This window comes from Gavia stellata, chromosome 18 (assembly GCF_030936135.1).
Source record: "Gavia stellata isolate bGavSte3 chromosome 18, bGavSte3.hap2, whole genome shotgun sequence".
Classification (NCBI taxonomy): domain Eukaryota; kingdom Metazoa; phylum Chordata; class Aves; order Gaviiformes; family Gaviidae; genus Gavia; species Gavia stellata.
The window spans coordinates 9,860,112-9,883,769 of record NC_082611.1 but is presented as its reverse complement, the minus strand read 5'-3'; the positions used below and the strand labels follow the sequence as shown (position 1 = coordinate 9,883,769).

General features: G+C 48.0%; 1 protein-coding gene across 1 annotated transcript; it reads right to left on the bottom strand.

Moving 5' to 3' along the window:
- Positions 1–587: 587 nt before the first annotated feature.
- ITPRIPL2 (ITPRIP like 2) lies at positions 588–2,117 on the bottom strand (the record flags this gene model as incomplete). Its single annotated transcript, XM_059826601.1, has 1 exon — positions 588–2,117. A coding segment is annotated over one exon (1,521 nt), but the record flags the coding sequence as incomplete, so codon positions are not given.
- Positions 2,118–23,658: the final 21,541 nt, after the last annotated feature.

The following is a 23,658-nucleotide window of genomic DNA, read 5'->3' as shown; positions in this document are numbered from 1 at the left end:
TCCCTCAATTTTACATTAACATGAGCATTATATTTCTATTCAGCACAATGTATTCAATTACACAGGAAATTTAAAGCATGTCATTGAGCACTTCAAACTGTGATCAACACCCATGCTCTAGTGCTCATTGTGTTTTAAGAGCATCTTGGTAGATTGGGGGTGGTTTCTTTGCACTTAGAGGATTTTTAAATCTCAAATAGATTTTGTATCATAAAAAGCAAATCTCAGAAAAAGGTCAATTTCGCCACTAAGACAACAAGTTAACGTGGATTTCCAGAAACGTCAGTTTGAGCCTGTTAAAGTTAGGTTTGCCAACAGTCGACTGAACATAATGCTTCTCGAGTAAGGCATTTCCCCAGAAATTCCACAATTTTCCCATGAACAACCAATGAGATTAAAAAACAAGAATCACAATTTCATTAAGTCTTGGCCTCTGGTTTCCTCATTTTCTCAGGTCAGGGACAAAACCACAGAACCACATTTAAACGTATCCCACCTTCCTCAGGCAGATGCGGGCTCTTCACAGACCGGACGGCTGGGAGCACGCGCTGCCCTGGCAGGGTCCGCAGGTGACACCGGCTCACCCGGCCACCGGCTCACTCTCCCGGCGGCTCCTGCCTGGCCTCGGTGATGTGCCGGCACGGGGTGAGCACTGGTCGCAAGTACCGGGGACTGCTGTACATCCTGATGATGTGCGGGGCCTGGATCCAGGTGTTGATCAGCTGGAAGGCAGCCAGGTCCAGCGTGGGCCCGTCGAAGGCGGCTAGCAAGTTCACCGGGGCAGCTTCCTTGAGGAACCGGGGTAGCGCCATGGCCTCGGGGAGGCTGGCGTTGCCCAAGAAGAAATGCATCAGCACCTGCTTGCGCAGGCAGTCCCTGAGGTACAGCACCAGGTCCTCCAGCCGCTCCACCAGGAACCGCTCGTCCCAGGCCTCCAAGGGCCCCTGCAGCAGCAGGGAGAAGAGGGCCGTCTTCAGCACGTAGGAGGAGAGCACCCGGCCCCACTGGGAGCAGAAGGGCTCCTCCAGGCCCTGCCCGCGGAGGTCCCGCAGGCCCTTGAGGATCTGCAGGCACTTGAGGTGGCAGGAGGAGGCCGGGGCCTGCTCCTTCAGCCAGCTCAGCAGCCGCTGCTCCTGCCGCGAGGCGTTGAGGCCCCAGAGGGCCTCGGGGGCCAGGGGCGCCTGCGGGCCCTCGGGCGGCAGGGCCGTGAGGTAGAGCGCGTCGCCGAGGGGGATGGCAGGGATGAGGCGCACGGCCATGGAGATGTGGCAGCAGACGTAGTCGGAGCAGGGCAGGATGTGCAGCGTGGGCGGGCGCCCGGGGCAGGCCGAGAGGCTGATGCGGCAGCGCTCCTGCAGCCGGTACCGCACGGCGCCCAGGCACCGCTGCAGGTGGCCCTGGAACCAGCGCAGCACCAGCCCCGAGGAGAGGTGGCTGCGGCCCTGCAGCTCCACACAGAAGCCCTCGGCGAAGGGCCGGTAGCGGCGCGGCCAGCCGGCCCTCGCCCGCAGGCCGCAGATGAAGGCGCCGGGCAGCCCCAGCCCGTCGGCGCAGCGAGGCTGGGCTTGCAGGTGGGGCGGCAGCCGCAGGGGCACCAGGATGTCGAAGCAGTCGGGGCTGCGCACCTTGTGCTGCTCGTAGGCGCTGCCGATGCGCACGAAGTCCCCGCGCAGGCTGAGGGCCAGCGGGCCGGGCTGCAGCCCCTGCGCCTTGGCGGCGCGCACCAGCTCGGCCACGACGCGCCCGACGTGCGCCTTGCTGTGGCCCAGCACATGGGGCGAGAGCCGCAGCTGCCGCGCGTAGAAGCCCTCCAGGACGCTGCGCCGCGACGCCCCCGCCGCCGCCGCCGCCCGGAGCCCGCCGGGCCTCGGGCCGCCGCCCGCCGCGCCGCAGCAGCGGGCCAGCAGGCAGCCCAGCAGCAGCAGCGCCGAGCCCTTGAGGAGCGGGACGGAGCCCGCCTCCGCCGCGCCCTCCCCGGCCGCGCCGCCCCGCAGGGCCTGGTAGAGGCAGAGGAGCGCGGTGCAGAGGCCGGTCACCAGCGGCCAGAAGACCCGCAAGTTGAGGGCGTAGACGGGCACGGCGCGGCGGGGGCTCGGGCCACGGGGGTGGCCGCCGCCCGGCCCCGCGGGCGCGGAGCGCCCGCCCCCGCCGCCGCCGCCCCCCCCCTCCTCCGCCCCGGCCGCCCCCAGCGCGGGCCGCGCCGCTGCCCCCCGCCCCGCCGCTGCCGGCACGGCGGTCGCCGCGCGCCCCCCTGCCTGCCGCCGCCGCTCCGCTGCGAGGCTTCCTCTTCCGAGGGAAGCGGCGCCGCGTCAGCCGCCGACTGAGCTCAGAGGAAATGCCACGGGCGGCGGGCCCTGCCGCGGCGTGAGGGCCGGGGGCGTTGTCCGCCCGGGGGCCGGCCGGCCCGGGGCCGCCCGCGGGGCGGGGAGCGGCGCCGCCCGCTGCTTCCCGCCGCCGCCGCGCTGAGGGAGAGCGGCCGAGCTTCGGGGCGCCTCAGGGCCGAGCCGCGCCCGCGAGGCCCCGGGCCCTGCCACGGCGGAGGCCGGGCCCCCCACATCCCGGGCGGCTCCTTCCCCGAGGGCAGAGCCCCTCCGCGCCTTGGACGGGGTCTCGCACAGCGGCCTGCCTGCGCTGGCCCCGAAAGCAGAGCGTGGGCCGCTCTGTGGGCACCAGTCACACGTCTCCACGCCCCCCTCACAGCATTGTACCGCGGGGTTTTTTGGTGTCAAACTGAGTGTTTCTGTAGCCCAACGTCAGGGGGAGGGCTGTGTCGCTGGGGAGTGCTGCTGCCCGGGCAGTGGTGCCATGTCACAAGCTCCACGTTGCGCGTTTTTCCTAAAATAAAAGTGTTAAAGCGCTCTCCCGCTGCAGGGGACTCTCTCCCATTCACAGCTCTGCCTAAGGGTCTCTGTGCCAAAGGGACAGCAAAGTCACCACCGTTACTTCACCAGGGTGTGTATGGTCTGCTGCCGTACTAACAGCTGCTTGCAGTCAAATCATTCAAAAGCCTGAGTTTTTTACCTTGTGCCCAAATTATTCAGGCACTGACAAACTAAAAGGGAAGAAACGACCCTGGGAGTAGTTATTAATTTGTTGCACAGGGACTTTGGGCCTCGTCTGTTGTATGACAGCCACTATGATAGCACGCCCACCGTTGTTAACTGCGGCTGCCATGAGGCTTCTGCCCGCAGCATCACCCTCAGCACCAACCAAACAGAAGAATTTGGGATCTCTCAGAAACAGGGCTGAGGGAACGCACACAGGGCTACCTCAGGCATCATCCCAAGCCCACCAACAGCAGAGCCATACATTCAGGTCAGAAGACAGGCACAAAAACATCACTGCACATGCAAAGCCTACAGGCACTTCTGGAGAGTCGAGCAGTCAACATTAAACCCCGTAGAAATCACTAGGACTTCTCTGTCACTAGAACTTCTTCACCCAACTTCTCCTTCAGGCCATTGCAGTTCTGAAGAGATCATTAGGACCTACCTTTCCTCGTATCTCATATGATGTCTCCCTCACAGGCTGTGCCATCCCTACTGTAGCTGAGCTGTATTTCTGGATGTGTCTTTGTGTCCCATCTAGCTTTAGCTTGAAGAGTCCTCTGCGATGGTGATGATAATTAAACCTAAGAAACGAGCATATCAAGCTCCTGCAAGTCTTTGGAGATTCCAATTACCTAAAGATGTGACAGTAGCATTTCAAATTTAGAGAAAAGGAAAACTGTGCCACATGGTAACACATAGATCCAGTCATCAAGCTGGTCTGACATTTTTCTTGTTCAGGACAAGACTTCTTTACATAGCATTTATCTGTCACTGTATTTCTTGACTGGATTGTGTATTGCTCTTGTTTTCTGTCTAGAATTCGCCTCCCCGCTTTCTGCATAGATACTTAAGATAATTTTTAAACGTGTATTTTGCTGGAAGCGTGTTAGCTCTGTCTCGGATGTTTAGGGGGACAGGATCATCACCTTTGGCTTCTGTTTGTTTAATAAATGTTTACTGAGTTTTGAAGCTGAAGTTTAAGGACCATCTGTGTAAGCATTCTGTTGTGGTTTCATTTCAGGTGATCAAGTTATTACTGCATTACTGAAACTTGCTGCATCTGCATAGTGTCACGGGTGGCCCCGTGAAGGTGAAGGAGCAGTGCTTGAATACAAGAAACTGAACCCAGCAAGCTGAAAATGCTCTAACAAGGAACGGGTCAGAGAACCAAGTGCAAGAGATAGCCTGTACAAATCTTTGGTTATGTAATTTGTCTTTATAGGAAACAAAACATGACTTCAGGTGCATAAAAATCATACTTCACAGAAAGAAGCTTACATTTTATAGACAAGGTCCTGCACTCAAAGTCAAACGAGGTAACCAAGGTCAAGCAGCCTGAATTAATTCACAGGCAACCAAACCAGGGTGAGAGTCAAGAATACACTTGAGAGCTACAGAGAGATGTCCTAACCGCTCCAGCACTGACCCTTGGAGTTATAATCAGGAGTTTCTTGTGGTTTTTTTTTTTTTAATTAAAAATAAAGCAGATGTAAAGGTAAGAAACTGTAGGCAATTTTATAACATTCCAACCAGCACAATGTTCTATGCCCCACGACCAAGAACATGTTCTCTGACAGCTGTGGGACAGCTGAAGCCACAACGTTGCTACTTAGAAATGTCATTCCACAACAGCCATATCTTTGAAACCAACCAGGAAGCAAAAAGCATCTTTCTTCCCCACTCCTTGTTTCATCTTTTCCTGTATTTCTTCACAAAGCCGGATAAGAGGACAAAAACATTCATCATGCTGCTTATTGCCTGTGACCCATCACTTCAAACATTTTGTTCTGCATCCCCAAACCCAAAAATGTTTAAAAAGCACAGCTGTGCTGGTATGAAACCCGTCTTTCAAGATGTTTTATTGAAAAATACCATTGAACTCTATGAACCCATTGGCCCATACGTTCGATTTTTACTAGCCTGTGCTTTTTTACACCCTCAAGCCCAGCATGTTTCACATGCCTTCAGCTCTTGCTACACGCATACTGATTTTTCAAGACAGCCTGTGCTCTCTTTTCATGCAACGTTGATTTGATTAGCTGCACGTCCACGCTCAGGAGACAGGCAGATACATCTGCTGGAGCTGGCACAGCCCTTCATGCCTGTCAGGCAGCTGCTGCCCACGGGATGACCTAGAGCTTAGCGGCACGGTGATTATCACTGTGGGACCTGCATAGGGGGAACGGCTGCAGCCTCCCAGCCAGCTGTGGGCCCCACAGGCTGGAGAAAATGCAGATGTCACCCCAGCCAGGGGGACAAGCCCAGGGGCCAGCTGGCAGAAAGCGTGCGACCAACCACACCAGACCCGCCAGTGCAAACACCAGCTCAGCACATGCTTGTACATGCGCCAGACGGTGCAGGCTCACTCAAGCTGCAGAATAACAGGTTGTACGCTAATAACCGTGACCTCAAAATCAGGACCAGAATGAATCCACAACATTGATTTTTACTACCGCTGTTTAAATTCCCAGCTAGTCCTTTCTCATCTCCTTAGCCAGTGGCAAGATGAGAGCTGTAGAGCCTGGGGCTGCTAAAAGATGGCCAACAGCCTATTTTCTGGGACCCCACCTGCTTCACTGCTCCCTGAGCACAGGCTGGGTCTCTGGGCAAACCACTGAGTATGTCAGAGGTGGGAGACTTCACAGAGGTGCTCAGCTTTACTATCCAGACCTTACTTGGAAAGCGCCAATTTAAGAGCCACTCTGTCTATCTGCTTGCACAAGCTAAGGACAGTTGGTGGCCGCTGTATCAGAATTTAAGTTGTCATAAACACAAAACCGCTTTCAGTTACCAAATAGCAACAAGCATCATTCCTCATTACCCATCATTCCAGTCTTACTGAAATTATGCTGCAGGGGCTGTATTTATTTTGCAATGGATACAGTTCCTCCATATTATCACAGCTTATCCGTAGTTTGCATTTTACAACCCATGACAGAAGAAAAGAAACAAACCATTTTATCTTGCCTGGAGTACTTTGGTCCTCTTGTCACTTGTAGTAATAAGAATATGTTGAACTTGAGAACAAGTCGCAGTGATGCAACTCACCTCTCCTGCATGGTCTTCCACCACTTCCCAGGGGCCAGACCGCATGCAACACATTTACTTCTGTGGTAGCTATCATCAGGTTTGTTTTCCTCTTTCTGTGTCTCCCAGAGAAGTAGCAGCTCATCTGTTTGGATTGAAATATCTATAAACTCCACTGCTGGCAAGTTATAGTGCTGAGGTTTTTAATAGCAATTGCGTGCTACAGAAAAATAATAGGCTGTACACTAATAACCATGACCTCAAAATCAGGACTAGAGAGAATACACAACATCAATTTTTACTACCATTGTTTAAATCAGCCATTGTTTAAATAAATGGTATCTAAACACTTGCTTCAGAATGCCCCATACCCAGGATATCCTTTTCACTAAATAAAGAATAATGTTATACTTATTCACATACAAGTCTGACCTAAAAATATACATCTCAGTATATACAATCTGCATGATATCTCTGGAGGAGATTTGTAGAGGTAAAAGGAAGTGTTGGGTATATAGCATCCATTAAAGTTTCTCCACAGTTAGCAGTATTTCATACAGCTGTGTAACTGCTGTATTAATGCTACAGCATGCCAGGCTCTGAGATGTAGGAAGAGCAGTCTGCACCAGCGAGCTCACCATCTGAGTAGATAGAAGAAAGTGGCAGGAAGACAGAAGGCACAGAGAGGTGACAACATTTGTCTGGTGCTTTCACGATGTACCAGAGACACAAGCCTTAGACTTCCTACCAGCTATCCCAGGTCAGTATCTGCCTCGGTGAACCAAATCTGCACGTAGTCCATTGCAGGTGCAGGAGGAAATATGTGGGGATCCCTTCCTGCACCCGTGATGTACAGCTGCTCTTCTACAGTGAGTGGGTTATACCACCAAATATTATAATGCACCATTAAACAGTCTATATCAGAAAAGTACAATAATTGATTGCAAAAAAACCAAGTCTGAAAGATCGGTCACTTGACTTAATACCCCAATCATTACTCTTCTAAGTATTTCCTCTGAAAGCAAAGCTGCTAGCACATCCCCTCCCCCAGCCCACTGGGTGGTCCTGCGAGGGAGATGCCATGATCAAAATAAACATCCTTCACCTGCCATTCCTCTGTCTCCCAGGTTTTATGGGATACTATTAATTATGATACAAACAAACTCAGTCAGTCAGATGTGAATCCATTTCATGTTGTGAACTAATAAATCTCTGCCAGTCACAGCAGCAGGGTGACTGAGTCCCCATTTAGGGATGGGAAAACAGGAGAGGGTGTCTTGCTACCACAAACAGCTGAGGAGACTCAGTGACCCAGGACTGAGGAGAGCCAAATCTCCAGAGCACGTGCATGGACACGGAGGAGTTTGGGGGTAGGGGTGTTACTGCACATTCTCTCTTAGAATATTTTCTAAGTGTGATGTTCTTGCCACCTCTGCCAGTCTATTTGCTCACTAGCTCTCTGCAGGGTGTAGCACCTCTTAATCACAAAACCTGCAAGCAGACCTGGCTGCTATAAACCACATATAGCCTAATAGAGGATTTCCTTGCTGTAGAAGGATGGCTTCCTGAGTAATTCATACAACAATCTCTTGCCTAAGCCTGTCCTTATCGCAGACAGAAATACCCTGGCTCTATGCTGGTGAACAGTACCAGCATCAGCTGGCTCATCTCCAGCTTGTTCCATATTGTTTGAAAACCCTCAAGGACTTTTATTGCATCGAAACTTGTGTGAGAGTGGCATTTATACTTACCCATTACACTGGCATTCAGGAAGCCATGCCTATATGTTTCCAGCTAAGCAATGAAACAGGAACAAAAAACCCCAGCCTATCTACATTAGTGTCAGCTGGCATGCTGCGTTCTGTCTGACAAGCTGTGAGCATGGGAGACTGCCATCACACGTCCTCCAGAAAGCTGAAGTTGCTGGTATTGTGAAGAAAGCCAACTACAGCGTCATGGAAAGGAAACATCTTTCAGCAAGTGGAGTGCAAGTATACAACCATCAGACAGAAGGGGAATCAGCACTAGTTGTGAATGGAAATACCCTTAGGTTTCTGACGTTGAAAATGGAAACATGAAAACTCTCCAGGTCAAGACCATAAGTCTTGCACTTGCTCTTTAAGTTCAGTATTTGATGTGATCCACATACGAATGGCAACAGTCATGCTGATGTGTAGCTTCCGGTGCTGTGTCTAAAGGCTCCAGCCAACAAGTGCTGCTAACTCTCCCAGGGCAGCGAGGAGGTTAACCCGCTGTGCTGGTGCTCCCAGCACCCTGCTAAAAATCAGCCCTGTGGCCCTGCCTTACCCACTGCAGTTCAGGCTCTTACCCCAGAGCTCGGGTGGCAGGAGGAGGCCCCGGCGTGTCACCTACCCCATGCAGGGCAGTCCCCAGGGTGCAGGAGCCTGCTCAGCCCTTCCCTTTCCCCGCCACCCCCATGGCTCAGCAGAGCTTGTGAGTCTGAGGACCCCCCAAGATGGAGCCAGGTAACCTCCAGGTTTAAAAAGCATCAGGTAGAGCCAAACCTTCCACGTGTAAACAAAAAACAGTTTAATACCAATCTAATTAAACCTGGACGTCTGTGCGTTCAAATGTAAATTTAATCACTGACTGAAATGGTTTAGCTTAATTAATGGTAAGTCACTTCAACATGTATTTGAACCATAACTTGCTAAACTAATAAAAACTGATCACATAGCTGAGCCCTAATTTGCTGATTAAAGCAGAGTAATTTAAATGAGGATTGTAACAGTTTCATTATGCCCATTTGGGGTTATTGTGCCATTTGATTGATTTTAAAATCAATTTAGCAAGATTGGACCATTTTAAATAGGTCCGGATCTTTAATGCCTGTTTGCTAGCAAGGAGAGGACTTAGGAAAGAAAATTTAACACAGGTTTCAACTTGCTATTTATTGCTCACATTATTGGAACAGACTTTTCCCTTTGCTTCCCAAGGAAACTATGCTGCTTGTCCAGCACTCCCCCTCCAAATAACTTTGCAATCAATTTGGTTGAAATTGGCCATTGGGAAAGAGAGCAGAGGTCCAAAGCATTAACATATGCAATTTCATACACGAAAGATCCTGTTAAGGTCCTCAGGGTGCAGCAGGACATCAGCACTGCCTGGTCATCTCAGAATCACAGAATCATTAAGGTTGGAAAAGACCTGTAAGATCATCAAGTCCAACCATCAACCCAACACCACCATGCCCACTAAACCATGTCCCGCAGTGCCACATCTACACGTTTTTTGAATGCCTCTAGTGATGGTGACTCCATCACCTCCCTGGGCAGCCTGTTCCAGTGTTTCACCACTCTCTCAGTAAAGAACTTTTTCCTAATATCCAGTCTGAACCTCCCCTGGTGCAAGTTGAGGCCATTTCCTCTTGTCCTATTACTTGTCACTTGGGAGAAGAGACCAACACCCACCTCACCACAACCCCCTTTCAGGTAGTTGTAGAGAGCGATGAGGTCTCCCCTCAGCCTCCTCTTCTCCAGACTGAACAACCCCAGTTCCCTCAGCCGCTCCTCATCAGACTTGTGCTCCAGAGCCCTCACCAGCTTCGTCGCCCTTCTCTGGACACGCTCCAGCAACTCAATGTCAATCTCCACTTGAAAGCAATAAAGCCAAAACCTCATTGGCTGCTAAGAGAATCACCTGTTATTTTTTAACTTTAAAAATACAAGTTTTCACAAAGCAGGTTAAAACTTCCCTCACCTTCAGCACTACAGGTATAAATCCCATCTACCAGCATTTGTGAATTTATCCTGGCAGAAGGTCTCAAGTCACACAGTGAAAACAGCTCCTTGGTGATACGCATCAGCTTAACCACAACAACAAAAATAAAAGCTTCTGTTTCTCATAAACCAGTGCAAGGGAGTTAGCGAAGAGACCCTGGGCTCGTCCCACAGCTTTTTGCTGGTTTCAGCAGCACTGTGTCTGCGTCACTGACAGCTTCTAAAGAGCAGCAGAGCGGCAGCAGCCACCTCCCCTCCAGTGACTCTTACTACCAGGTCCCAGCCGTGAGCCCGCCTGGCCTCCGTGTCTTTCAGCTTTGGGCTTGTGTGCCCCTAAGCTTGCCACGAAGTTAGAGAAGGGGCTTTGTGCCTAACAAATAACCTGCAGCAGCAAGCTGCAAAGATGAATCTTCGGCACGAAGCAATGAGATACAGCACTCCGAATCAAAGGTGAGCGCACAACAGGGAGCAAGCTCTGTTATCAGCTTACAGCCTCAAATAATGAGAAGATCCTGGCTCAGCTGACACTCCTCCTGATGAGCCTGGGCTGGATCACCCACCCAGGGAAAAGGAGGGAAAAAACAGCATAGGAGGAAACCTGAGTGAGAGAGGATCAGTCGAGGGAAACCGACTTATCAGCACTCGACAATTAGGGTCGGAAAAGCTGATGCTCTGGCTCACAGCACCTGTTCTGCAGGGCTGGAGGGCAGCATTAGCTCTAGGAAGCCTTATCCTAGAGCCTTACTTCATCCCGTCAAGGACAGAGGGAGGAAAAGCTAATGGCTTAAAAGGAGCGTGGCCTGTAGAGAAGGAAAAGCAACCCCAAACTGATAAAAGGGCCTGAGCCAGGACTGTTTCTCGCCCCTGCATTTCTAGAGGGACTGTAGCACAGGTCCTTGGGCTCAGGGAGGTGTCACCCCACACCTATGCAGGGAGCCTGGCAGCAATCCCCAGCTGGCACCATCTCCATCGGGAAGTGCTGCCCCAGCAACACCAGCCCATGCAGGGCAGTGTCCTCTGCACTGCTCTGGCCCCCCTGATTTGAGTGGAAAGATGCTGGGGGGATGCTGCAGGCACTGCTTATCATCAGCTGAAATTAAAACCTTGCAGCACAGTGCCCGGTATAGGAGATGTCTGCACATGCAGTTGTTTAAATTGTGCCTAAAAATCAGCCTCACTCATGTTATCTTCCTGCTTCAAGGGAAATTCTTTACCTGCTCCGCTGCCCTGTGAGGGGGCCAGCATTACAGAGCTGGAGTCTGAAATCCCATTGGGAAGGCTAAACCTGATCTCTTCCCAGCATCCTTGTGCACCAATTCCTCAGGCTGCTCCCCTTTAACTAAGATCAAACATTCCACAGATCGATGCAAAGCAACACAATTACTTCATTAGCAAGACAGCAAGTGCAGCATATACCTCTCTTTGTTTCATGCCGGTCAGACGAGCTGATAAAACGACAGCTATTTTTACATCTGGTGTCATAGCTTTTCTATTATTACAGTGCTGACCCCTTGAACAGAAGTAGGATCATCTTTCATGTTCTACCTAATTCAATTTAAATCTATTTTTTCAATTTAAGACACAGAAGGCATCATATTTGCTCCCTGGAACTGTAAAATATGAATCATCCTTTTCATCTCACACAGGTACAAATGTAAAGCAGACGCACTGAAACAACAGGAACCGCACAGGCTCACCTAAGGGAGACTGAGGTCAAGCCCAAACTGCCTTTACAACAAGCTGTTTCACGGCTGCATTTTACTTCTTACTTTACCTCTAGGAACATGTTCTCTCTCCTGTTCCCTTTGCCATCTCTGAGGTGGTACCTGCAAATGGGGGAGGAGAACGGTGAATGCAAAAGGTTGTTTTTCCCCTGTCTGGGCAGTGGTGGGAAGGGACAGGTCCATGACCTGGCTGAGGTCCTCCTATTGCAAGTGAGTGGATCCCTCTCTGGGGGCTTTTACAGTGCTCAGAGAAATTAGTGGGAGGTTTTGCCGGTGGGACACGAGGGCACCTTCCAGAGGAGCAAGGAGGATGCTGAGGCGTCCTCCTTGGCAGCGGTCAGTACCTGATCTCCACAAGGCCCATTTGGCTCCCTGCAGACGGCTTCTCATCAGCATCGGGCTCACACTGCAGTGCCCAAAACCACCACCTTCCCTGGCAGTAGGGTCACCAGTGCCTCTGGGATCTTTATGTCTGGGTCCTCTCTGAATGGAAAAGAACATGCTCATAATTAATGGAGGACATACATGTTGGAGAAAGCATAGAGCAGTAAAAGACCACATAGAAAGTGTTAAAGTGCAACAGACTCAGACACCTTTGCAGCATCACACGTTTGGGACTGTAGACGTGGCACTGCAGAGTGGAGATGCCACCAGCCACCCTCGCGATAATTTTCTGATCTTCACGGTAGCAGAAAAAAGGGATCTCCGTGGTGGTCAAAAAATGAAAAGCTTGAATTTGAAAATAAAGAGGAATGGTTATCCACCCAAAACCAAGACTTCTGCTCAGATTGCAGCTCTTTAAATGACATGACATTGTCCTTGTATGAATGTGTTATTCCCCTCCCATCTCTCTGCTCTGCCTGCTGCCACGGTGTGACAGATGACAGAGGCTCGGGGAGAGATGCCTCAGGCTGAACAAATTTCAAGCACTCTCTGAGAGCACTTTGATATTGAAAGTTACACACTTGAAATTTCCATACCTTTTGCTTTGCTGTGGTAACAGGTTTTCTAGGATCTGATCTAACGGGCGCTTTAACAACTCACCTCTGCAGGAAGATTTTTAGTCATTTAAGAAGTATGAAATACCGAGGGTTGCATCTGAACTCACTAAGAGATTTCAGTTCACACACAGCACCAGCATTTGGCTCTGGAATAAATAATATACTCTCTTTCTAGATCAGTTTTTTGTAATGTTTATGAATTATAAGCCGAGGAAATATATTTTAAATATCACTCCTAAACATATTAGAGTATAATGAATTATTCATGATGATTGAACGCTTCATTGGATTTATTTCCCTTGTTTTAATGACTCTTTCATGGACTTTTGGACATTTATCTCACTTGAAGCTCTTCACCAAATACTTTGAACAAGCAATTTTGAACCAGCAGGTTTCCTGGACACCATTTGCTTCCAATATCCTCTATAATTTTCAGTTTGTGCTGTGCATACAGCTGCATATGTGCTACAGCACTGATTTAGCTCCCTGATCAGATGACTAAATAAATAATAACATAAGATTAATCAAAGGCAGGTATTTGTACAAAGAATAGGTATCTCCCAAATAGCCAGGCAACAAGTCCATTTACACCCTGTCCATTGATCAAAGAAGGGAGGGGTGGAGGGGGAAAGAGTAGAAACAAACTTAACTTAGTTTTAATGGCCATCTTCATCCATCAGCAAAAGGCAAGCCATCCAGGTCAAAATATACCTGAACAGGGCCAAGTGGCCCAGTGTGTGGAAGCTCAACAGCAGCCACGTTTTCTTCTCCTGGCCTCCGGCCACATTGTGGGTCATCGTAACAGCATGAAACCACCTCTCCTCTGCTTCAGGGAAAACCCAGCTCCTGCTCAGCAGTGTGAACGCACCAGTTGTCACCAGCTCACCAAGAAGGGATGGAAAGCTTCCAGTCCAGGAAAGGCATAAATATGCCTGTGCACTCTCTGCATCTCAGGAGAGCCAGCGGAGAGCACCCAGCGGACTTGAAGACCTGGCTAGTAAAATGGTCTTGCCAGCTCTCCTAAATGAAAATGGCTCCATCTACAGCCACATTCCAGCCACCACCTATCCACTTGTTGTCTACCCAGGCGCAGGCGACTCTACACCTAAACGCGGCTCATTGCTGGTGATCGCAAGCAGGGCTGTAGCAGCTCTTACCTCTGTGAACACTCTCTCTGAATAAAAGGCACATTGTCCATTCTTCAGCTCAGCAGAGACATATAGTGTTAATGAAGAGGCACACACTGATGTGCATTTGCATGGATACTTTCACCAACCCATCAATAATCAAAATCAATTGTTATGATAATACTTGCACTTGTAATCTGTTACCTTCAGCACAAGGGTTTGATTCTTTCTGTAACCCCCTGAAGGAGAGCAGTGCTGGATAAGGGGTGCAGCTGGACTCGCCCAATGACCTAACAATTCGAATCAGCAACACCTTATAGAATTATTTTAGAAGCCGAGGAAAGCAAAGCCCGCAGAAAAATCAGACCCTACTTATGCCCAGCAAAGCAAAGAAAAATGAAACACCTGAAGTCCATTTAAGAAGTTGCTTGATTTAAGGCAAATACAGATGGGTGGTGGTTACGACTTCTGAAACTTCATACCATGCAAGTCTAAAAAAAGGGGTGAGAAGCAGGGGCACGGGTCCAGCTCCAGAGACTGAATGGGCTTTGATTCACTTCAGATTCTTTATCCTTAACAATAACCAAAAGAAAGCAGGACAGCTACTGAATCAAGTCCATGATGGCATGTTGTAGCAATTTCAGATTGTTGACTGTTTACATGAGAAGCAGATTAATATCGTGGTATGTGGGAGAAGTCAGGAATGAGTATGTGTTGCCTAAGATGAACAGGGTCAACACTGAGTAAGAACAGAGCGTGGCATAGTAATTGCCAGATGCAGCAAGATTTATCATTGGTTTTACAACATGGATGAATAGTGTCTAGGAAATCTCCTCTGTAAACTTCTCTTGCTATGTTTTCATACCTAACACATGCAGCTCATGTACTTAATTTGTTCCATTAGTTTCTCTTGGTTGTGACAGTAAGACTTTGTAAGTGAAATGTTTGGGGTTTTTTTTCAGGAAATCAGAAAGACAAGTGTATTAGGGAGTTCTGCTGATTATTCTTAACTCACTACAGCTCAGTCTGGAATAAGTATTCAGTATGAGATGACACATGGAGGGTGTATTATAACACATCTTCTAAAAACAAAGGCTGTAACAGTATCATGTGTATTTTGGTAAGTCCAGGGAAGATAAAAAGAGGGAAAAAATATAACCATGGATTTTCTTACTAATAGGAAAGTCACTGAAAACAAGACACAGGGCTTCCACCACTGTAAGTGGTGAAAGAGTTATTTCTGTTTGAATACCCAGTCTATGGAGAATGATGAGTCAATTGGAAAAAAATATCGAAGCAGCAGGTCACTCTACAGCAATAGCTTCAACTAAGCATTTTTATCCCAACACTTTGCACCATCACAACCAGGCAATGTATCAGGTGGGCCTAGATGGCTGTTTCATCAGTGACGAATTGCCAGCAATGCAGGCTGAAAACTAGGACACACTTTGCCTGCTCCATTTGGGATTTTTCCATGGATCAGGCAACAATCCATGGCAAGGCTCAAGCTTACTCATACCAGTTTACCAGGATAAATCCTCTTGCTGGTCACCAACCTGAAACATCCAGTGAGCATTAGGATTGGTGCCACATCTGTTGGAGAGGACCATATGTTCCAGCCTATGCTGTACCAGTACATTGCGCTGCAAGTCTCCGCATTTATGACAAATGGTAAGCGAATACAACCAGCTCTAGAGTCTGCCTATAAACACATGTATCTGTCATCTCCCTTTGCAAGGCTCAGCTCCCTGAGAAGAAGAGAACTGATTTCTTATGCATTATCCCTCTAAACATATGCCTTATGTCTTACTAGATTCTCACATTTCCTGTAAACAATAGCACTTGTGTCACTTAAAATTGAGGTATAATTATTTCTCATTAGCAAGTATTGCTGCAATATTTGGGTGAGAGGAATTGAAGAGCGGATAGTTGTTGTATTTTTTAAAAAATCACAACATTTCAGCCACCTTTAAAGTCTTCAAGTAAATGGCATTTTTCCTGCCAAAGTCAGAACAATGAGGGCTGACAAGAGGAGACGTGGAAGACAGCTCCTCATCCGTCACTAGCAGTTCGCTTTCCAGGTCAGGGCTGGAATTGAGCCATTAAGCTATACTTGCAGAACAATCTCACCGGTGATTTTAAGACCTGCTGCTGTTCTTTTGCTGGATAAAAACACTGAAAAGCAGTGAAGTTTTGCCAGATACCAGGAGTGCTGTACGGTTAGTGCAGACACCCGGGAGGTTCAACTCCTCTCAAACTGTATTTCCAGTGTATTTGTGCCACAAGCTTGCTAGGTGGCCACAGGCAAGTCACTAAAGCCTCAGAACAAGTTTAGCCTGGAGCATCCAATTATCCCTATCGCTCTTGGGCTTAGAGCTAAGCGTAAACGTACATCTCTAGTAGACTTGCACCTGGTAACCTTCTCTTAATCCAGCTCTTAAAGCAAAGCCCCTTTCTCACAGCAATGCCGTGGGCTAGTAGAGGAGAGACATTTGTTAAACACAGTAGCATCACTCCTGAGAAGAGAGTGGGACTCTGCTGCACCTGCCTCGGGATCCGCAGCCATCTGTGTGGGGAGGCTTGGGACGGTACCCCCGGAGAGCAGAGGCCCTGCTGTGTTTCGGCATTCAGGCACTAGTCCCGGGAAAGCAAGTCGCGTGTGTTCTCCTGCCTCAGAAGCTGGGTGCCAGCTCTGGAGCACGTCTCTGCCCACACAGGAGGGAGGAAACAATCTATCAACAAGATGAGAGACGGCTTTAAATTAGACCTAGGCTGCTGTTTAAACAGGAAATTTACTTCAATTCAGAGATAGCAAGAAAGATCAACGTGATTGAGTCATCTGCCTTGGCATTGCATGACTGTCTTCTCCTAGAAGCAAATGATTTTCACTCCACTAAATGTTTTAGTCATTTGCATACACAGTTAGCAGCCTCTGACTATACAGCTGCCCTCAAACCGCAAACTTGGGAGAAATTCATGACAGCTTGCTAAAATTCAGCTGGCAGAGCCTGCCTTCAAAATGTACCGCAAAAAAATTCAAATCCCCCTCACCCGCTGCTGCCTCTGCTCTGACCCGAGCAGTCCTGGCAGGTGGCTGGCCAGTGGCCGCAAAGACAACAGAAAAGCACTTCTAGTGCCAGAAATAATCTTTTTATTCTGCAGTCCAGAAAAGATGTTTTAAATAGGAAAAACACCCACTGTGTGTGTATGACTTGCTTTCATTAGTACCTTGGTCTGCAAGAGTCCATCTGTACCATCAAGTCAATAAAACCATAATGTTACCAACAGGTAACATTAAAAAACAAATTACTGACATGCAAACAGTTGGGTAGAAAATACCTGCAGGGAAAGAAGACAGTTTCAGGCATTCATAGGAAGCCTGGAGTCTAAAACAAATAATGAGACTGACAAGGTGGTCACTAGATACATCTCTTAGTTTCCTCTGCGCCAGTTCAGGAACCAGGTGTTGCACTCTGCACCCTCCTTCCCAGGGACACAGTCTCGCCTGCAGATACCTTTTGTTGTGAAAGCCGTGACTGCAGTGGAAACACAGCAGGAACAATGCCATATAGAGGAGGAAAGATCATAGAATCATTAAGGTTGGAAAAGACCTTTAAGATCATCAAGTCCAACTGTAAACATAACCCCACCCCTAAACCATCTCCCTAAGCACCTCATCCACACGTCTTTTAAATACCTCCAGTGATGGTGACTCCACCACCTCCCTGGGCAGCCTGTTCCAATGTCTGACAACCCTTTCAGTGAAGAAGCTTTTCCTAATATCCAGCCTGAACCTCCCCTGGTGCAACTTGAGGCCATTTCCTCTCGTCCTGTCACTAGTCACTTGTGAGAAGAGACCAACACCCACCTCACCACAACCCCCTTTCAGGCAGTTGTAGAGAGCGATGAGGTCTCCCCTCAGCCTCCTCTTCTCCAGACTGAACAACCCCAGCTCCCTCAGCCGCTCCTCATCAGACTTGTGCTCCAGACCCCTCACCAGCTTCGTCGCCCTTCTCTGGACACGCTCCAGCACCTCAATGTCCTTCTTGTAGTGAGGGGCCCAAAACTGAACACAGTATTCCAGGTGTGGCCTCACTAGTGCCGAGTACAGGGGCACAATCACCTCCCTACTCCTGCTGCCACACCATTTCTGATAGAGGCCAGGATGCTGTTGGCCTTCTTGGCCACCTGGGCACACTGCTGGCTCATCTTCAGCTGGGTGTCAATCAACACCCCCAGGTCCTTTTCTGCGGGGCAGCTTTCCAGCCACTCGTCCCCAAGCCTGTAGCGTTGCATGGGGTTGTTGTGACCCAAGTGCAGGACCCGGCACTTGGCCTTATTGAACTTCATCCAATTGGCCTGGGCCCATCCATCCAGCCTGTCCAGATCCCTCTGCAGAGCCTTCCGACCCTCGAGCAGATGTGCACCCCAATCTGTGCCCTGCTTCCCACCGCCTCGCTCACCGCCTCCCAGGCTGCTCCTTAGCACAGGGCTCAGTGGAGGGTGTGTACACTGGGAAGGTCAGAACTGAGTGATCTAATAGTTGCTTATAACTACTCAAAGAGAGTACCAAGACAGCGGAGCCAAACTCTTCTCTGTGGTGCTCTGTGACATAGCAAGCAGCAGCAGTCACAGTCTTGAAAGGTTCAGGATGGGCATCAGAAAAAGTAAGTGTCACTGGTAGGGTAATGCAGCAGTGGAGCGGGCTGTCCATAGAGACTGTGGAATTTCTGCCCTTGGAGGTTTTCATCACCTGGCTAGACAAAATCACGGCTGACCTGCTTTAGTGCTGACTGCAATCCTGCCTCCAGCGGGAGCTTGGACAAGGTGACCTCCAGAGCTCCCTTCCAGGCAACACTGCCTGATTCCTGGGCTTCCATCAGAACGTCATCTACCTCCAGTTAAGAAGCAGCACAGGTAAAGGCAGGGCCACAGCCTTAATTTTTGAAACAAAAATATTTGCACCAAAAAAATAGTATTTTTTAATATCAGCATAGGTATATTAATCTGCATCTTAAGAGGATGAAATGATGCTGCTGCCATAAGCTGTATTACTGGACACAAAGAGGTACCATTCCCTGGTCTGCTTAGGTTTGGGTTCTGCTCTGTAAAACTGTAATAGAAGTGGTACTTCTCAAAAACACCTCAAGTCAGCAAGAGGCTGCATTTATTGAAAGCACCTAATGACAAAGAACTGAATTTTCCTTCTAACGCAGTCAAGTTGTTTTAGAGATCTGTTACCCACTGTACCTGTTCCAAGTAACTGTTAATTCACTTACTCAACACTAGATCACCCCCCCAACTCTAAATATAACTATCAACAAGCTTTCTTCAATACACGTTAAGTTCTGCCACTCTAGCTGGGAGCATAACTGCAAGGCTGCTGTCATTAATTTTTCACCTCAGCCACCCTGAGGAAACCGAATTAACAAGTAGAAAAATGGTACCTTTACACAATCTCCTCCCTTATCACGCACATCCATCCTTTAAACTGGCCAGTATTTTTTATTTATCCCTTTAAGCTCCCCAAGCTGAAAATATGTGCAGGATTCAATGCAAGTGACATGCCACAACGTTGAAGTTAGTGACAAAAAAATGACTTGCATCCATTTGAAATTCTATCTTCCCTAAAGTCAAGAAACCAGACAGACACAAGGGACTGTACAGATTAAGTAATCCCTTAAATGTTAAGAAAAAATAGGGAGGTATGATCCACATCACCCCCAGCATAGGAATTGTAAGGCATATCCTCGGTCAATCCGTAGCAAGCCTAGCTTTATTATGCTCAAGTGAGCCATACAGATTTACTTCAGACAAAGATCAAGCCTGTTACATCCAATATTTCTTCTATCTGTAATATTTATCATCTCGGACAATGATTTAGCTCTCCGCCAAACAATCTTGTGAGTCCCATTTTACATAACTCATGGCATAAGTCCATTCAGCTTACGTCAGCATCACCGCATCAATCACAGTCGTAGGGATTTGACTTTTGCCTGGCCTAGCTGCGGCAGCAAGAGGCTGAAACATGTACTGGCACAGCCAGACCTACACTGCGGTGGCACCACACGTGCTTTGCCACCCTGGTGGCTTTCTAGAGTTGTTACTGATGGGCCACAGCTCTTCAGAGCTGCTTTGAATTTTCTTAACCATCCTTCTCGCTTTGTGAGACAGAGCTGCCATTGCCTGTTTGCTGTCCTTTGCTGGGTTTTCCTCTGCCCAAGCCAGCAGCAGTGCCTGCAAGTGCAGAGATCCTGCTTCAGAGCTGCCAGAGCATCAGAGAATGCCCCGAATGCTCAGCACAAGGACCACACCGGCCGTGTCACTCGCCTCCAAGCACCGTCATTACCTTCATTTCCAATTAGGAGCAGCTTCAGAGAATAGGAGCCAGATCGTCCCCAGCACTGATGCAGAGGAAAACGGTGCGAGGTGAGACACTGATCAAGGAGCAGATAACTGCCCTATGCCCCCTCCCCACACAGGGTGGGTACCCTCTGCTCCTCCTCACCAAAAAATGGTACCTTCTCTCCTGGAAGAGAAAAATCAGGATCAAGCCCTTGGTTATCACAGGAGCTAGATGAAGCCATCTTTGCTTTGAGGGGAAGGATTTCATCCCACTGCGTATTACAAGACCCAAACTACATGCTTATCTTCAGGTTCAGAAGAGAGCCCCAAAACCCCCTGTGAAAGGCGCAGTGAAGACCCTGTCATCTTCCCCGCTCCCTCTTTTGAAAATGCAGCATTTCACAGCCTCCCTGCCTGATCCAAGTTCCTTTTCCTCTGTCAACAGGACCAGAGTTCATCCAGAATCACTATGATAACAGACTTGTATAAGCTATATACTTTGGCCTCTGCCTGCCATTAACCCCTGCCGGGATGGCTGACATTAGTCAGCTTTAGTTTTGTCTGAAAATAACACATAAAAAGAAACTACAGCCTTGCAGCAGCCATACAATAGAAGTTCCGTAAGCACTTGAGCATCTCTAGCCCTTTTGGAACCTTCTAGTACCTTTTGTAGTCTTTCAAAATCTGAAACAGGTTTTTAAACAAAAAGAAGTCCCTCTTGCATAAGGAAAATTAAAAGCAACTCCATTTTCTATGTAAAACAACAAAAATAAAGAGTAGCTGCCAGTGAGCAGGAAAATGCATAGCCATTGGAAGCGACGCAAGAACAACTCACCCACACTTCAATGGATGGGCGCAAATATGATGCTCCAGTAAAAAGAAGGAACAAATCCTGATCGGGAGCATAAAGCAGAGCTGTTCTCCCAATTCGTATTGTATGCTCGCAGCTGGAGACAGTATTACTGTCTGACGGCCTACTCAGATGCGCAGGATGTCTTCAGCTGCTGAGGACAAAGAACTCACTGTGGGCGCTTTCGCAGTTACTGCGGATATGGCCAAATGCACTGACCTCATACTGTGATTTCCTGGCATTTGATGTTCCCAGCCTTCGGCCAAACTAAACACATTAAAAATGAGATTTGTCTCTCAAATGTTCTCACCCCAAGTGAGCAGCGTGTGATGGTCTCAGAGGCCACCCACATCTTGGACAAAGGATCACACGACGGCTTCTCTATGCCAGCAGCAAATCCCACGACTGTTGAACACCACCGCAGACATCTTCAGAGAATCCCTGTGTAACCACTGCCCTGGAGAGTATCAGGCTTCAGCTGATTATCATCTACCTAGGAAAGCCCCACGGATGCCTTGTCCAGTATTCAATCCTGATGTAATCGCTAAGAGACCAGGAAACTGCCTGGCTGAGTTTCCAGTTTGTATCACAAGACCATTGTACGCATGGGTGTGCAACTTCCAGTTTTGAGGCAAAACATACTGTGCCCCTCCCTCCCCACTTCTAATAATGGGCTTATAAAAGATACCATCCCATGCTGCCCCTGTTATTAAAGACTTTACAATGGACTATTCATCAAGCAATGCTTCTTCCTCTTTTTACTCAGTTGTTGAAGTCCATGACTTACACGGCTGTACTGCACGTTCTTTCAACACCACTTGTTACCTCTTTAGCCGCCTTAATTAACCATTCTTTTGTGCCGATTCCTCTCTTCTTCAAATTACCTAGGAATTTTCCATATGCCAGCATATCAAATGCTTTAGAGAAACTAAGGCAAGAAATCTGCTAGATGTAATTTTTGTTCAGAGAATTAGTCAAGTTAGGGAAGATACTGCGTTAGCCTAATATGACATACCTTTAGTAGACTCAAGTTTACATGCACGCTGCTCACAACTGTCCGGGGCTGAGGCACGTCAAATGAGAACCCCTTAGAGCTATCTTCTTATTACGCAGTCCCTAAGAAATCTGTGATTTATCTTTGAGTTCCTTGAGTCAAGTTATTCCAGTGGGCATGCAAACCAGTCACAGATAGAGAACCAAACACTACTTTGTTTGGACAGTGTAAATAACATCAGTAGTTTGAGTATAACCAGGCCAGACTGGCAACAGTGTGACAGAAATTATTCTTGAAGAATGCACAAAGTGTCAGTCAGAGTAAATCATACAGAACAGGAGTTTCTGTACTAAGATTTAACCTTCAGTCTAAGCTCCTTCACAAAAAAAGGGAAAATAATCCTCTTTCGAAGTCTTTCATGTCCATTACACACCAGCCAGTTCCTACAAACACTAACAGAGCTGGTGAGCTTGAGATGCTCCAACAGGTCTTGGATTCCTGCTGGCAGCTCCACACTTTTTATCCTCCCTCTGGTCTCAAAGCAGCTACAAAGTCAGTACGTAGCATTTGGCCAGCACACCAGAACTGGAAACAGCACACAGCAAAACTCAATAGAACGACTCAACCGGCCTCAATATACCTGTGTAGCTTTGCTGTATAAGGTAAAAGTCAAGACTGGCAATGGTGGCCCCATTCCTCGTGACAGTAATGGGCAACACTTGCTACTGGTTTATTTCTGGGTTTCCAATTCTTTCCTTTTCAACTCTAGTTTATATCCATGACATCCCACATCCATAGCTGACCTGTTCACTTAGTTATACCGCATTGCTTGGGCCAAGACACATTGACTTCTACTCCATCACAGCTTTTAACAAGAAAATAAGACACAACAAATTCTGCTCCCTGATCTGTCAAGCTGAGCTGTTCTCATTAAGAAAACAAACAAACCAAAAACCACAAACCTGTAGAAACTGGAAAACCCATAAAATTGGGAAACAAAAGTTAGCTTATGGCAGTTAAACAAGCTGCGTCTCCCCAAAGTTTTAGAAGCGTGGATATAAGGGGAAAAGCATGGATATGCGCTTTCTATGTGACCCGCAATTTTATTCACAGGGTTTCCCTGCCTTGCCACATACCATCAAAAGACCACGCTTCTCAGCTATAAAAATGGAAGCCTCTCGCAGGGACTTAAGATGTTTGTATCAAGATATCAGCATCTTCTATATAATCCATAAGCATTTGGAAAACTATCCTATTTCCATAAGATGCAATAGGAAAACAATGGAATAGTCAGGAAGTTAAGACATAAAAAGCAAAAGATGCAACCTTGCAAGAAGTCCCCTTCATCCCTACCAGTTTAAGACACACTAATTCCATTACTGTACTTTTTTTGTCTTTGCTTATTGTTTAACAGAACAGACATGCACAACTCTGTCTTTTTTACTTTCATTGCTCCATGCCAGGCTATCAACAGAAAGCATAGGGAAATTGCTGGAACATTGAGAAAGCAAGAGTGTCTCTATTCAAGAGCCACTGAAGACTAGAACCAAAGCAAGATAAACTTGAAAGCTCTAACAGAATATTAAGTGCAATTCCACAGGTGCTCCAAGTTGCTCTTTCCACCTGCTTTACACGAGGGATCCATTCCTTACACATACATTCAGACACAAAAAACCCCAAACCCCAGAACACCCCACCAACACCAAAAAAACCCAAAGGAAGAAAAATTTTCCTTAAATAAAGAATTCAGAATTAAGCCTGAAAAAAACCACAGAAAAAACACAAACACGTCTTCAAATG